This window comes from Oreochromis niloticus, linkage group LG9 (genome assembly GCF_001858045.2).
Source record: "Oreochromis niloticus isolate F11D_XX linkage group LG9, O_niloticus_UMD_NMBU, whole genome shotgun sequence".
Lineage (NCBI taxonomy): Eukaryota > Metazoa > Chordata > Actinopteri > Cichliformes > Cichlidae > Oreochromis > Oreochromis niloticus.
In genome coordinates this window covers 17,912,174-17,925,652 of record NC_031974.2, presented here as the reverse complement: position 1 = coordinate 17,925,652, position 13,479 = coordinate 17,912,174, and the positions used below count along the sequence as shown (strand labels likewise).

The 13,479-nt window shown below is 44.4% G+C and overlaps 1 protein-coding gene across 1 annotated transcript; it reads left to right on the top strand.

The window, feature by feature from the left end:
- Nucleotides 1–1,054: 1,054 nt before the first annotated feature.
- On the top strand, nt 1,055–10,274 carry csrnp1b (cysteine-serine-rich nuclear protein 1b). Its single transcript, XM_003439202.5, has 5 exons — nt 1,055–1,239; nt 6,565–6,763; nt 8,527–8,786; nt 8,881–9,177; nt 9,282–10,274. The coding sequence occupies exons 1-5, from the start codon at nt 1,234–1,236 to the stop codon at nt 10,272–10,274; spliced, it is 1,755 nt and encodes a 584-aa protein (XP_003439250.2). The 5' UTR covers nt 1,055–1,233.
- Nucleotides 10,275–13,479: the final 3,205 nt, after the last annotated feature.

Below are 13,479 nucleotides of genomic sequence, written 5' to 3'. Positions count from 1 at the left end.
ATTATTATAATTATTATCAGTGACCACCTGAGTTTTCTCACGCAGGTAGTAAGGACTCAAACCAAACACAGGAGGACGGGCAGGAAGCGGCGTGGGCAGCCTCCTTGTGTCACCGCCTGCGTCAGACTAGACGCCAGGAGGGAGTTTTCCACTGACGAAAAAGCCTGCGCTTCTCGGCAGTCTGCTACAGACAAGGGAAGCGCTTCAGCTGGTACGGACCCCGTGCGGCAGAGAGGCACAGACAATAGGAGAGAATTTTCAAAAAAGGCTGTGTATACGCGGGGGATAAGCGCTACGTTTATTCGTGCCATTTGGATTACTTCCACCGTTAACACCCGTCGGCTGTTTTACCCAGCGTGACTATTCGGTGACTGATGGTGATCGGATACTTGAATTGGTGGTGAGTACAAACAGAATCGGGAGTTTCGCTGCTGGGTTATTGAACACCGTAATTTACGCGTTCAACCTCAGCGGAGGGAAGGAGGGGGGAAAGCCAGATAGTTTGACTGTTTATTCTCGTGTGTCAGGAGTCGTTTAAATGCCCTGTGCGGTTTGTGTTCTCTGTGCGTCTGTGCGTGTCATCTCTGGTGTGGTTTTATTCGCTTGATTTCTTTTTGAACACTTTGCCTGACGCTTTATTGGAAATGGACGCGGCTGTGGTGGCCCCCGCTAGTTAAAGTTGAGTTTTAATGAATTGTTTTCTGATGGCAGCACACGGGTGCTGGCACTCACGGTAACGGGAAAGAATTAAAGTCATTTAACTGATTTTCTTGTTAAACGCGAGATTCCACGACCCGCTTCATTCACTTGGTGATTGATTTATTATTTGGTTTTAGATTGATCGCTGATTAATCGGCGTTTTACAAACTTCACGGCTCACGCCGGGAAAGCCGTGCTTCCCACCGCTGTGGGTTTTCGGCTGTGGATTCATTTAGGTGATCTGAACTGTTGATGAGGTCGGCTTTGTGTATTCAGCCCGTGCGGAGTTGTTCTTGTTCACCTCGGCGGTGCTGGTGCGCCTCTTGTAACTAGAGCGACTCCTGAAGGCACTACATCTGAGCACACAGCTGACGGGCTGCTGTCATTAGAATTAGCATTAATCATGAGGCATGATCGGGTCAGCTGGGGGAGAGAGCCGGCTGGACTCGTACGACGTGCCTGTTCGACCCGATATAATTATAGGTTTTTAATTATTATTATTTTTTTCGGGGTGGATTTTTAGCGATTTGCCACATGCAGGTAACAGTTCAGGCTTTTAGCCAGGTGTGGACAAGGAATGTGGAGCTCCTTCATTGTTTGATCAGTTTTCCATCACTGCATGTGGATCTTTTTTTTTAATTTTTTTTTTTTTTTTTTTTACATGCGTAAATGACTGAAGTTTCTAATTAATTTAAGTACTATAAAGAGAAACGAATGTTAATGTGGTTTGTTTTTTTTATTGTTATTCTCATCCAAAGGTCTTGATTTATTAATGTTATTATTTTTTTCCAGGTGTAACACTGCCCTCTGGGGCTCTTATTTATTTATTTAATCTTTGGACAGTGTCTGTTTTCGATAAAGCGACTGAGTCGATTTAATCGTCTCTAGCGCGACCTCACCCGGATCATTTTTGGAATCATGTTTTCTGGAATTAGGCTGCAGAGAGCTGAATGATCCTTTGTTTACTGAGAAGGAATACAGCACTTGGTGCTGTGCACTTAATGTCTAAGGAGGGTTCAGATGTGTTAAATAAGTCTTTGTCTGCGCTTATTTAACATCATTTTCCATTTATAGCACACATTTTGCACCCACGTCCCTCTTTTAAAATAACAATTGACCTGTTTGCTGCCTTCTCATTAAAACTGCCAATGCACTCCAAAATCCTCTCAAATGATTTGAAGGAATTCGCAGCACAGCGAATAACATCCCCACCTCCTAACTGCCTCATCTCCATCGTGTGATCCTGCATTCAGTTTGCCTTGTGGTGCCTGCAGCTGTCAGACACAGCACAGATAATCTGGATGGCCACTTCCTGTGCACTGCAGTGCATGTTTCACAACCTCAGGAAGCTCATGCACACTTTTAGTATCTGTCTCCCCAGCTGGGAGAGGCAGCAGCCGCATGCTGGGTTCAGACAAGGTTCTCTGTGCCTGCTTCATTTTGGTCACGCAGGATGGCCCCACGCTTTTGTGCCTGGAGACGAGGGTGGAGTGGGGGTGGGTGTGTGTTTTAGTGTGTGTGTGTGTGTGGAGGGGGTAACATGGAGCCTGCTGACAGTCTCCAACACAGCAGCCGAGAGCTCCCATCTGCTTTGTCCTCTCAGCATTCCATACAGCAAGTGTCCCAGACTGGAGCATGACCCCTGAACCCGCAGCCACTCCCCCTCCCTCCACCCAAACACACACCCAAAAGCTGCATGTTTTCTGCTTGTGGACTGTTATTCTAAAAAGGTTTTCTCAAAGTTTGCTGCTGTGCACTTGGCACAGTTTCTGATATTTGCAAGTGTGTTACAGAAAAATCAAAGCTGCATGTCATTTTGTCTGCACAGTGAATGCCATTCGAGGAAAAGAGTGGAAAAACCTGTTTTTGCCTTCCCTTTAAAGCAGGAGTAAAGCAACCCAAAACAGTATGAGTAAACAGTCCTCTGCAGGCATCACCTGGACATTCAGGTTTGGTCTGCATAACAGATTAATGGCAGCCTGGGGCATGTGAAGTCCACGTGCAAGTTAATACCCTGTCAGGTGTGGCTAGGAAAGGTGGCTGGCTCAAGTGTCTAATGGGAGTAGGACTTTCCAGTGGTTAGCAGTAGAAAACGCATCTGGGTTAGATAGAGCCTGTGTTCTTCTTCCACTATTACTGCGGGAGCAGTGCTGCCAGAATGGAATTCCTGTGGCTTGGAGACATGACATTATTTATTTGTTTTGTACAGTCCTCCCTCCTTCTTCCCACTACCTCTCCTTTTTGGAATCGCGCTGTGCACGGGTCAAGGCAGAGGAACAGAATGTTTCTGTGGCACAGTCACAGCAAGCTTTGGGGCTTCGGTGAGAACAACAGGCTTATAGAGGAGAAAGCGGGAGCGCTCCCTGCATTGTTCCAGCAGGTGGAGCGCTTCTGACTAACAGCTGACTTCATATGAAATGAGCCAGTTTCCCCCAGCTGTGCAGGAGCTGGAATCCAGCCCATCGTCACCTTGACGGCTTTGATCAATTATCTCCCGTCCTCTCGGTGTCAGAACTGGAAGTGAGAGGTGCAGTACCTTGAAAGCCTGCAGGGGCTATCCTGCCCAGACACGGTTCCACACACATGGGAAGGCTCCCAAGCTCATCATTATCACATTTTATGAGCACTCAGTCAGTCATTCAGACACTGCACAAGGCTGTCAGTGTGCCATGTAAATGCTCCCGGCTGGCTAAGATTAGTGCAACTTGTCGCTCCCACCCACACGGTTATCAGCTGCAAAGGGGCTGGACAGGCGGTGCGAGGGGGCAAAGTCAACTGTGACTTGTCCTGATGGCTGCGGGGCAGACGGGAGCAGTTCAAACAGGGTGAAAGTTGATATCTGCGCAAAACCAGAGATGTGTATAAGAAAACTTTTATGAGTCGGTTCTTTTTTTTTTGTGATTCTGATTAAACTAAAGCTTTCCAATAAGTTAGGATGATAAGATTTAGCGTGGCATTTTACCTTTTAGAAGTAATTCAAACTCTTTTACATCCTTCTCAAATAATTTAATACTCCTTTATAAAAGGGTTTGAGGGGCTGTCTGCAGATTTAAAATAAAAATGAATTGAAATTCTAAAGTCGTACAAACAGCCCCGTAGCTGGATGTATCAAGATAATCTTATTCAACTGACATAGTTATGCATCTGACTTGAGCTGTGTAGTGCTTCTGGTGACAAATCTCCTCGCCAGAGATTTATCTTTCCAAGTCTGTGACAACTGGCTGGGGAGCACCTCGGTGGATGCGTCCTTTATCTGCCTGCCTGTGTGCGGTTGATGGAATGACAGTGATGCATAATTTAGCGCACGCTGAAAACATGCTGCGCTCCCTCTCTGGCTCGGCTGTCCGATCACATCCATTCTCCATTTAGAGCAGACATCCACAGGCACCGCTTTCTTGAGGAGCCAGCGCCGAATTCCTCTCTTTTTATCTTTGTCCCACCCTTTTGCAAATGAGTCACTACGCAATGCCTTTTCTTTTTTTTCTTTTTTCTTTTTTCTTTTTTTACCCCGGGTCCCTTGTTCCATCCGCTGTCTGTGCTCTCTTGGCCTTGTTCAGTGGGTGCAGCGGCTGAGCAGGCTGAGAAGCTCCAGATTGACTACAAGCCGTCCCCTTGCCAGGATTAACCTCTCGCCATTGTTTCTGCCCGTTGAACAGGATTAACAAATCAATGTGTCAGGTAGACTGCAGTCAAGAGACAATGACCCAGTTCTGACACCACTGCCCCCCCACCACCACCTCTCTCTCTTTCTCTCTCTCTCCCTCTCCCGCACCCCCCCTTCTGCCTCACTGCAGCTTTTAATTAAAAAGACTTTGCTTAGCTGGCGCTATGCACTCCCTGGAGGATGCTTCACAGCTTTGTTTTTTTTGTGTTTTTTTTTTTTTTGTGTGTTTTTTTTTCTGGGAACTGGAGCTGGGAATGGTGGCAGAATTGTAAGGTGAACCCTTGCGTGCTCTGCGTGCACAGAGACTTGAGGGTTGTGGTGTTTTTCAGAACACACATGTTGTCTGATAAGGGAACACACAAAGCAACAGATGCTGCACCCAGGTGTTTCTAAATGGTTTCAAGACAAATCCCATCATCATGTCATAATATTAGTTATACGTGTAGAAGGCATTTTGAGATTATTTTTTTGCTGGAGTAAGCTGAAGGACGGGGGATTCAGTGCCCCCCCCCCCCCCCTTTTTTTTCCCTCCACTCTTATTGTCTGTGTAATGTGAAGGCTACAGTGTGAAAGGGAGCCTTTTTGTTTGTTGCAGTGACAGTGTGAGTTGGCTTGACCTATTGCAAGGTGATTCATTCATCATACGTGCACTGGGGACAACAATATCTGACTGCAGCAATAACAGTAACCCCCTCCCTGTACATCTGCAAAGATGCACCCACTGCCTATATGAAGGTGTCAGCCTCTTGCCCTTGACTTTGCCTTTGTCCTTGTCATATAAGGATTTTTTTTGCATAACTACTTTCTGTTGCATGCAGAAAATGTCCCCTTTCCTTGTACACCAGCTTCCAGAGTTTCTTTTTCTTCTGATGACACTTGAATAACATCACGATGAGACAAGCAAGACATGCAGATCGCACATGGATTCAAAGTTCCTATAAAGTCACTGGAGCATTTCTGACATATTGGCTGTGTGCTAAGGAGCAATGGTCACATTTTAAGCTGTTGGAAGGATGGTTTGGTGTTTTACGTGTGTGCAGTACTGTGTTTAGTAAGAGTATATTTTTTTAAAAAGGCTTAAAAGATGACGAAAATCAAAGTGGATACGTGTGCTCCAGTTCTAAGTGATTCAGCTGCAATGTTGAAAGATTTGTAAACAGTTTGACGGTGAAACGATCTCTTTATGGGTAAAGCCTCCTTTTCCTATTCCACATCATCATCTGAGGGAGTGTCTGTGCTGGAGCATGGCCCGGTTGTGTCCTACCTCTCCCTTCACTTCCTTCCTCCCTCCCTCCACCCTCTCCTTCCCTCCCTGGGTTAAGATAGCAGGGTCTCGTCCCTGCACTGATGATGAACTGCGCCGTCTAGCAGCAAGCATCGCCTGGCACTTCTCAAAAGTTGGGAAGATTAGATTGTTTGGTGTTTGTTAAGGTCGCGAGACACATTTGTATCCCTTAACCATAAAATACAAAAGCAGTAACCTTGCTTTTCATCAAATCTGCTCATTTGTCATGTCAGCGGTTGCTCTTTTTTTAATTTAGTCTGGAAAAAGACAGGCTTTGAAAGTGTTGCTGCCTGACAAAAATAAACGGTAAACGCATCGACAAATCTTATACTTGGAAAGGTGATATTAGGCAATATTTTTGAAGATTAGAGGGCAGTCAGCACTCCCTCCCACTGAAAGCTTTATTTTTTTGCTTTTCAGCTCTGGATATGTGGACAACAAAACATCCTGCCTATGCGTAGCTGCACATGTATTCAATGACTTCTATGTGGACATGTTACTTATGATCAGTGGCAAAGTGCCCTTGCTTTCCTTTGGACTGCATATTTGATTGCAAGGGCTGCTTAAAGTGACTGATTAGAAAATAAAACGTCAGGTCACCTCTGTTTGGTCGTCTCTCTTAATTTATGCGTTTGCTGAGCCGATGGGATTTAGAAGAGGGTGAAGGGTCCGCTAATTGTTGACTTAGGCAAATAGAACTGATTGATTGCTTCCTGTGCCATTGTTCTCAGCTGAGAGTAGCATGAGACTGGTATGCATACATGACTCACTTGTACCGTTGATTTTGTTTAAATAAAAGCCTGACAATGTACAGTTGATAATTTATTGGGTTAATAAAATAAAGATCAGGTGATGATTTGTTAAAATAGCTGTTAGTAATTTGCTAATTTGTCTCCCTCTCTTCTCCTTGCTGCAGATCTTTTGCGCTAACGCCATGAGTGGGCTTCTCAAGAGGAAGTTTGAGGAGGTGGATGAGGACCCATGCTACTCCTCACCGTCGCCCTCTTCCCTTTCCTCTGCCTGCTCAGGCTGGGACTCGGAGGCGGAGAGCTGCTTCTCGGACACCCTGGATTCCACCCCCAGCAACCCCAGCTCCCCGGCAACAAATTTCAACAGTGAGTGTCTCTCTCCAGCGATAATAAATCGCAGAAAGAGCTGATGGCACATGTTTTTATAATGCATTCTCTTGCCTTTAACATCCGCTGAGGCTCCGATAACAAACTTACAAAAATGGGGGAGAGGTTAAGGAATTTAGGCAGCTGGCAGGCCATGAAACACTTCACAGAAATGATTTCAGACTCCTGCAATGAATACCTCTTTTGATTTCATGCCCTAAAGCTGCAAAATGGCTAATCGCATTATGCACTGGCTGCTCACCTTGGCTGTGTCGCCACCTTCTTCCCAAAGCCCCGCATGCAGGCACAGCCTCACCTTTTCTTGCACGATGTGGGTCGCGCGGCCTCGGGCCGTTTTGTGTCTCGACCTGGGCGCGTCTGCTGAGCTTTAGGGGACCGACCGGCTTGGAAAGGGATTGCGGTGTACGGGAGAAGGGCAAACAGTTGTGAGGTTTCCAGGATGGTGGGGCAGGCAGCCAGGAAGAGAAGCATGGCAGGTTGCCAAGGCTGGGAACACACAGAGCCTTGTCTGAAGCCCGGGCGTGCACCCAGCACAGGTGCTGAAAGTGAGTGGGTGAAGGGATACAAAAAAAAGGGGGGGGGGGGGGGGGCAATCAAGAAAAAAAGGCGTGCAGACACATCTGAAGGAGCAGATTGGCTGGATCATTATAATCCAGTGTTTACACAGAAATTGTGAAGTGACTGCTAGACACAGCAGAGAAGATGATGGATGTGAAGCTGTACCCTGGTAGTTTGTTTTTATGTGTATTACCCCAAGCAGCAGATTAGACCACATAGTAGAACTATTGTGTGCCGCTTACCTCTATTAAGGTAAAAGGTTACTTTTCCAAGCTTCAGGTATCACACCAGCTTTCCGTGTCTCTTAAGGCGAGTTGTTCAGGGTGAACTATAAGTCTACAAGGATTTTCCCACCAAATAATAATTGTAATGTCCAACACATGTGGATTGTAGATTTGAAAGGTTCTGGTGACTCAGGCAGAGGGAAAAAGTTGCTTGTCTCTAAAAGAGTCTCAAAAGTTTTGTTGAATATTCCAGGGTGGAGGAAGTGGAATATATAATAAAACTTGAATAATTGGGCTTTTTTCCCCACATATGGTTCTACTTTGGCTCCCATATGGTTTTATTGTATTTGTCTGGGTATAGAAAGATCGTGAGCGCTTTTTAACGGCGAGAGAACCTTTGACTCGTTTCGGTTACTGGGCCATTTGTGGGGATTGTCAGCTAGCAGCGAGACCCGGGTGGGCAGGTTTTATTCTTGCCCTTAGGGCTACACTTCCACCCTTCACCCCCATCTGGAAGCCTCAAGCCTTTACTCACCAGTTTTGTGATCCTGGCGGCTCTGTTTCCTCCACTTTCCTGGCCAACAAAGGGAAATTCCTGGGTTGGGTGTTTTTTTTTGTGTGTTTTTTTTCTTTTGCATTTTTTTTTGTCGCACAGTGGGGCAAGTTACAAAGCTAAATGGATTCTTGGGTTAGTGTAGGTTTCACTTTACAGGATGTAAGCGTGTTAGAGTCCTGTTAGCAGTGTCTTTTAATTGGGTACATGATAAGGCGGAGGCAATGAATCAGAGGGGTGTCCTTTTACAGTCTGTTCTGCAGCATTTATTCACCTCTCAAGTACAAGTGCTGGGGAATTATGCCATCTAGTGGCACGAACGTAAGAATACCCCCCTCTCTTTAGAGCCTCCTCTCTTACTTGTGCGTTATATATTCTAATCTTGCCTTTCTTTTTTTCATCCATAGCAACGTCCATCCTTAAGAAATCCAAACGAGTGCGGCGGGGCAATGTGACGTTTGACCAGGTGACGGTGTTCTTCTTCCCTCGGTGCCAGGGCTTCACCAGCGTTCCCAGCCGAGGAGGATGCACTCTGGGCATGATGCAACGCCACAGTGCACTCCGCACGTATTCGCTCGCAGAGTTTGCCGTGGAGCAGCGGCTCCTGCGTCGGGAAAAACTCCTCAACAGACTCAGGGAAGAGAAACTGGAAGCTCTCAAACTAAAGGTGTGCACCATAAAAGAAATGCAGTGGTTGTGGGATCTATGTAACTGTGCCTGTTCAACATAACAAATAAACTTTGTTCCTTTTTTGTGTTCAGCTGACAAAAAATGGAACCCAGGAGAGCGAGGAGGCCGAAAAGCTTACATTGGACGACATCCCAGAGCAGGATATTGACATCAGTGGAGCCAACCTCGATGAGGGCTCTTTTCTCCAGCCTTACACGTCCAAGCGCCGCTACGCGCTGCTCAAAGCGGCGGGTGTGAAGAAGATCGACAAGGAGGAAAAGAGGCAGCTGCATGAGCTGAGGCTCTCCAGGGAGAACTGTGGTTGCGACTGTCAGGGGTTTTGTGAACCTGAGACTTGCAGCTGCAGTCTGGCTGGCATCAAATGTCAGGTAAGAGCCCAGACAATTTCATGCTTGCAAGAGCATCCGGGCATGACACAGCAGCTCGGGACTTTCTATTGCGTGATTTAAGAGCTTTTCTTTACTTCTTGCAGATGGACCACTCCTCTTTTCCATGCGGATGTACCAAGGATGGCTGCGGAAACACGGAGGGCCGCATTGAGTTCAACTCCACCAGGGTACAGACGCATTACATCCACACTATAATGAAGCTGGAGCTGGAGAAGAGGCTGGAGGAGCAGTCCAGCACAGAGGAGGATGAGGAGAACGCAACCGGTGCCACCCCCTTACCAGCAGTGCCCTCCTTCCCCTTCAGCGCAGAGCTGACGGCAGCCGGGGAGAACAGCTGCAGCAGCGATATGACAGACTTGTCGGACTCTCAGAGTGAGGACTCGGAAGCAGGCGAGAGACCGTGCGAGCCCAGCGCCCAGCTGGATGTCGATGAGAAAGGCCTGAGCCGCATACTGTGTTTCAGTGACACAGAAAACAGTTCGAGAAGTAGCAGGGACAGCGGCGATAAGAGCAGCAAAGACACTTGTTGCCCAGAGCAGCAGCAAGAACAACAGCAGCCGTCTTCGGAGGCATTTAGTAGCTTTAGTATGGTGGACTTTGCAGATGAGAATGACAATATAGACGCTGCACTGTTGGACTCTTCGGACGATCAAACAGACAATCGAGCAACAGCCATTTCAGAACTTTTGGATGAGAACGCCAACCAGGGAAACGCCCTCTTCTATAGCAGTAGTGTTCCACACACGCCCTCTCCCACAATCGATCGCTCAGCTAGCTACGACATGGAGCTGAGCCTCTCGTCCGAGTCAGACCTGGAGTTTTTCGATGGCTTCCCCTGTTTGGGGCCCACCTCCCTCTACAACTCCCTCAAGGAGTACGAGCACATGGACAACTTTTTTCAGTTTCAGTTGCCTAGTTATCCCAGTTTCCCTGCAGCCAGTGACCCAGGGACCTGCCTCCTAGAGTCGCTGATTGGCCTTTCAGAGTCCGTCCCAGAACCCCCCACCACTTTTACAGACAATCAGCTGTTGGAGGAAGCCATGAAATTGTCTGTGATGGAGTCTGTGAAAGTTTGACCCACGCAAAGTGGAAAAATTTGTGGACAGTGCAAGAAAAACGCAGGTTTGAAAATGCACATAAGATGTCAAAGTGTTGGAGGAAGCTGTGATTTTGTTTGACTTTTTTTTTTTTTTTTTTTTTTTTTTTTTTTTCCCTCTCGCCTAATAATAAACGTTTAAAATTCCAAACTTGCCTTTAAAATTGTCAGCAAAGCAGTTTGGAATGATTGCTGTGTGAGACGGCAGCTAGTGTTGAAAAAGATACTAAGCATATATCAATTTGATCAGGCACATTAAAAATAATAGTACAAAAAGACATGTTGGCTCTCAATTCCTAAGAAAGCTTGTTTAACCAAACCAAGATCACCAACCATACGCTAAACGGGAATGAACCCTCTGGGGCCAGGTTGGGAATCTCAACACAGCTGAATGTGCACCTCAGGGATTTTTTTTCTAGCTTTCTAGCTTTTGGAGGCAATGTACCTTTGCTGTGATGGCCTTCATATGAAAACCAGAGTTAAATGGTAACCTGTTCGCGCCCTAGGTTTTGGGCTAACACCCGGACGACTTGAGTAGAAGGGGTCCTCCTCGTGTTAAATCCTAAAGCTAGTGGACTCTTTCTCCTCAAGATCTCTCCCAAGGGTCTTTTATGGTACAAATAAAATCCCTCTAAAATCTCCTTGATCAGCACTTTATCTGTGAAAAAAAATAGTTATGTATGAATAGGCATTGTTTTGGTCGAACGGGATCGATTCAACAGTTAAACGCTAACATGACGGAGTTTCATATTTATGAGCAGGGTAACTAGATATAATGCTCATGCCATTTAAAAGCTGTAGCTGTATTGTCTTTTTACTTTTGTTTTAAATTATTTCCTTTTATGAATTCATTTTATTTATTTCTGATGAAGCCTACTTTCACTCAAGCAGCACTGTGGTTTGATATTTCACCTGAAAGTGCAATCTTCCTTCCTGTTCTTTTTCTTTTTTCCTTGTCCATATCACATTTAGGCATTGTTATGGGAAATGGGATCACAAGTCCATCAGCAAGTATTTAATATCTATTCTCTTTTACAGTTTAACTATTTTCTCTTTTTTTTGGATAACTTATTATGTCATTATTTCACTAGTTATTTAATTTAAGACGCCTGGCAATAAAATGGGGTGTTGTAAAGTTTACTGGATGTGCCTGCTTATCGGGGGGAGCCATGCATGCTAATAGAGTGTGCACAGCGCTTCCATTTAAGCTTTGGGACTGAAAACTGTGGAATCTCCCTAATCACTGAAACTAAATTATGGTTCTGTTGTATCGCTGCCTATAATGTAAACATAGAAAATTACACTAATATTTTCTAACTAATTTATGTAGAATGACAAAAGAATTCTAATCACTGACAAATTGAATATTTTATTAAGCAAAAACGAGTAATTTTCAATCTGGGTCGACCTTTGTAATATATGAATTATAGAGAAATGTATACTTATGAAGGTTATTGCTCTCCAGCATTCTGAAGTATTTTTCATAGGCAGCCTTATGGTTAGATATCTTAGACATGCCACTAAAACTAAGTAAATTGCGAAGATCAATTTGATTGTACTCTGAATTTCTTTGGAAGTCTGTGACTTGGCTTACGATATGTTATGACTTAAACATGTAAAGGGTTTTTGTGCATAAAAACTGCATATATTATACAATTTTTATCGCACGCGCAAACCCTGAAAATTGAAGAGTTGCCTCATTAATTATTGAACGAGACCTTTCAAAGGTGATTGTGCTGTCACCTGTGTGAAGAGCCGAGGGACACTAGAGAGTCGATGTACATATCTCACCCTTTCTACAGCTGTTTCAACAGCCTTTCTGGACCCTTTAGAAATTATGCATGCAGGTCCTGTTTGTTAAAACTTGTTCTGATTAATTGTATACTTTGAAAAAGTGCCATGTGCACATTTTGGAAATGTATTATTCGCTTTTTTGCCTTTTTTGATTACTTTGAAGTCCATCCAATATATGTTCTTATGCCATGAAGAGGGCACTCATTTTTTTGCAAGCAGGCATTTGATTCTCTTGTATAAAACATCAAATCTCATGAAGAAATGGCAACAGTGAGTGTTCAATGTAATGTATTACAGTACAATTTATATTGTTTTCAAAGAAATTGTCTTACTTTTTTTGCCTTTTGTGTTGTACATATTTCTGCTTGAATGGTCCTGCAGAGCAAACAAAGCTGCTTTAATTTTTTTTACATACTCACACATTAACCTGCTGTTCAGAAACAGTGTCTTTCATCTACGCCATTTTGACAGCCTGTCCCTCCAAATAATAATAATAAAAAAAAATGTTTTCTAAATCTTTGACTGTTTTTTGTCTTTGTCAAATGCTGAATAGTAAACTTTTTGCATTGTGGGGAAAAAAAAGATGGGGGAAAAAGTCCCAGTGGTATTATTTCCAGCTTTGTTTGGGGGATGGGGGTAATATACTTGATATACTAATAATATATTTTAGCTAATAAGTCAAAAAATACGTGTTATAATTGGTTTAACCCTTTCTAAACCAGCAAATAATTGCAGGAAAATTCAAATATTTTGAAAATGGAGAACTACATCTGGCATTTGTTTTGCTTAAAAATGTATTGTTCAATTTATTTATGAGGGGGGGGAACACACAAGTGTAGCGGTTTGCACATCTGTTTGCCAAGCGAAGGGTCTCTGGTTCAATTCCCGCCAGAGACACAAACCCTTCTTGGGGTTGCATCAAACATGTGAAGCTGAAAGTAGCAAAAGTAAAATAAGCACACTAATGTACCTTCAAATTACGTGTAGCTGAAGTAATCTACAGTACACTGCTACTTTACAACAGTGGTGGTGAAACCTCTCTGGCAAATGAAAACTAATTATGCTCTCCATACTCCAGTTTTTACCACTCATTACAATAAAAACACACGATCCAAGTTAATAGTTGTTCACTAGAAAAGAACAACTATTACATTACAATTGGCAATTTGTTACTAGATCTGTCAAACAGGACGTATTTAGTGTTTTACACAAATGTGTAAACCCTGGGACGATCGTAATGTTTAGTAAAATGCTTCTGCGCTAAAGTTCAGGGGACAGACGCCATCTTTACTTTTAAGATTAGACTTAAAGCTGAAGCTGAAAGGACTGATCCTGAAGTATCCCTTGGTTATGCTGAAGCAGGCTCAAACTGCTGGGGGACTTCCCACAGG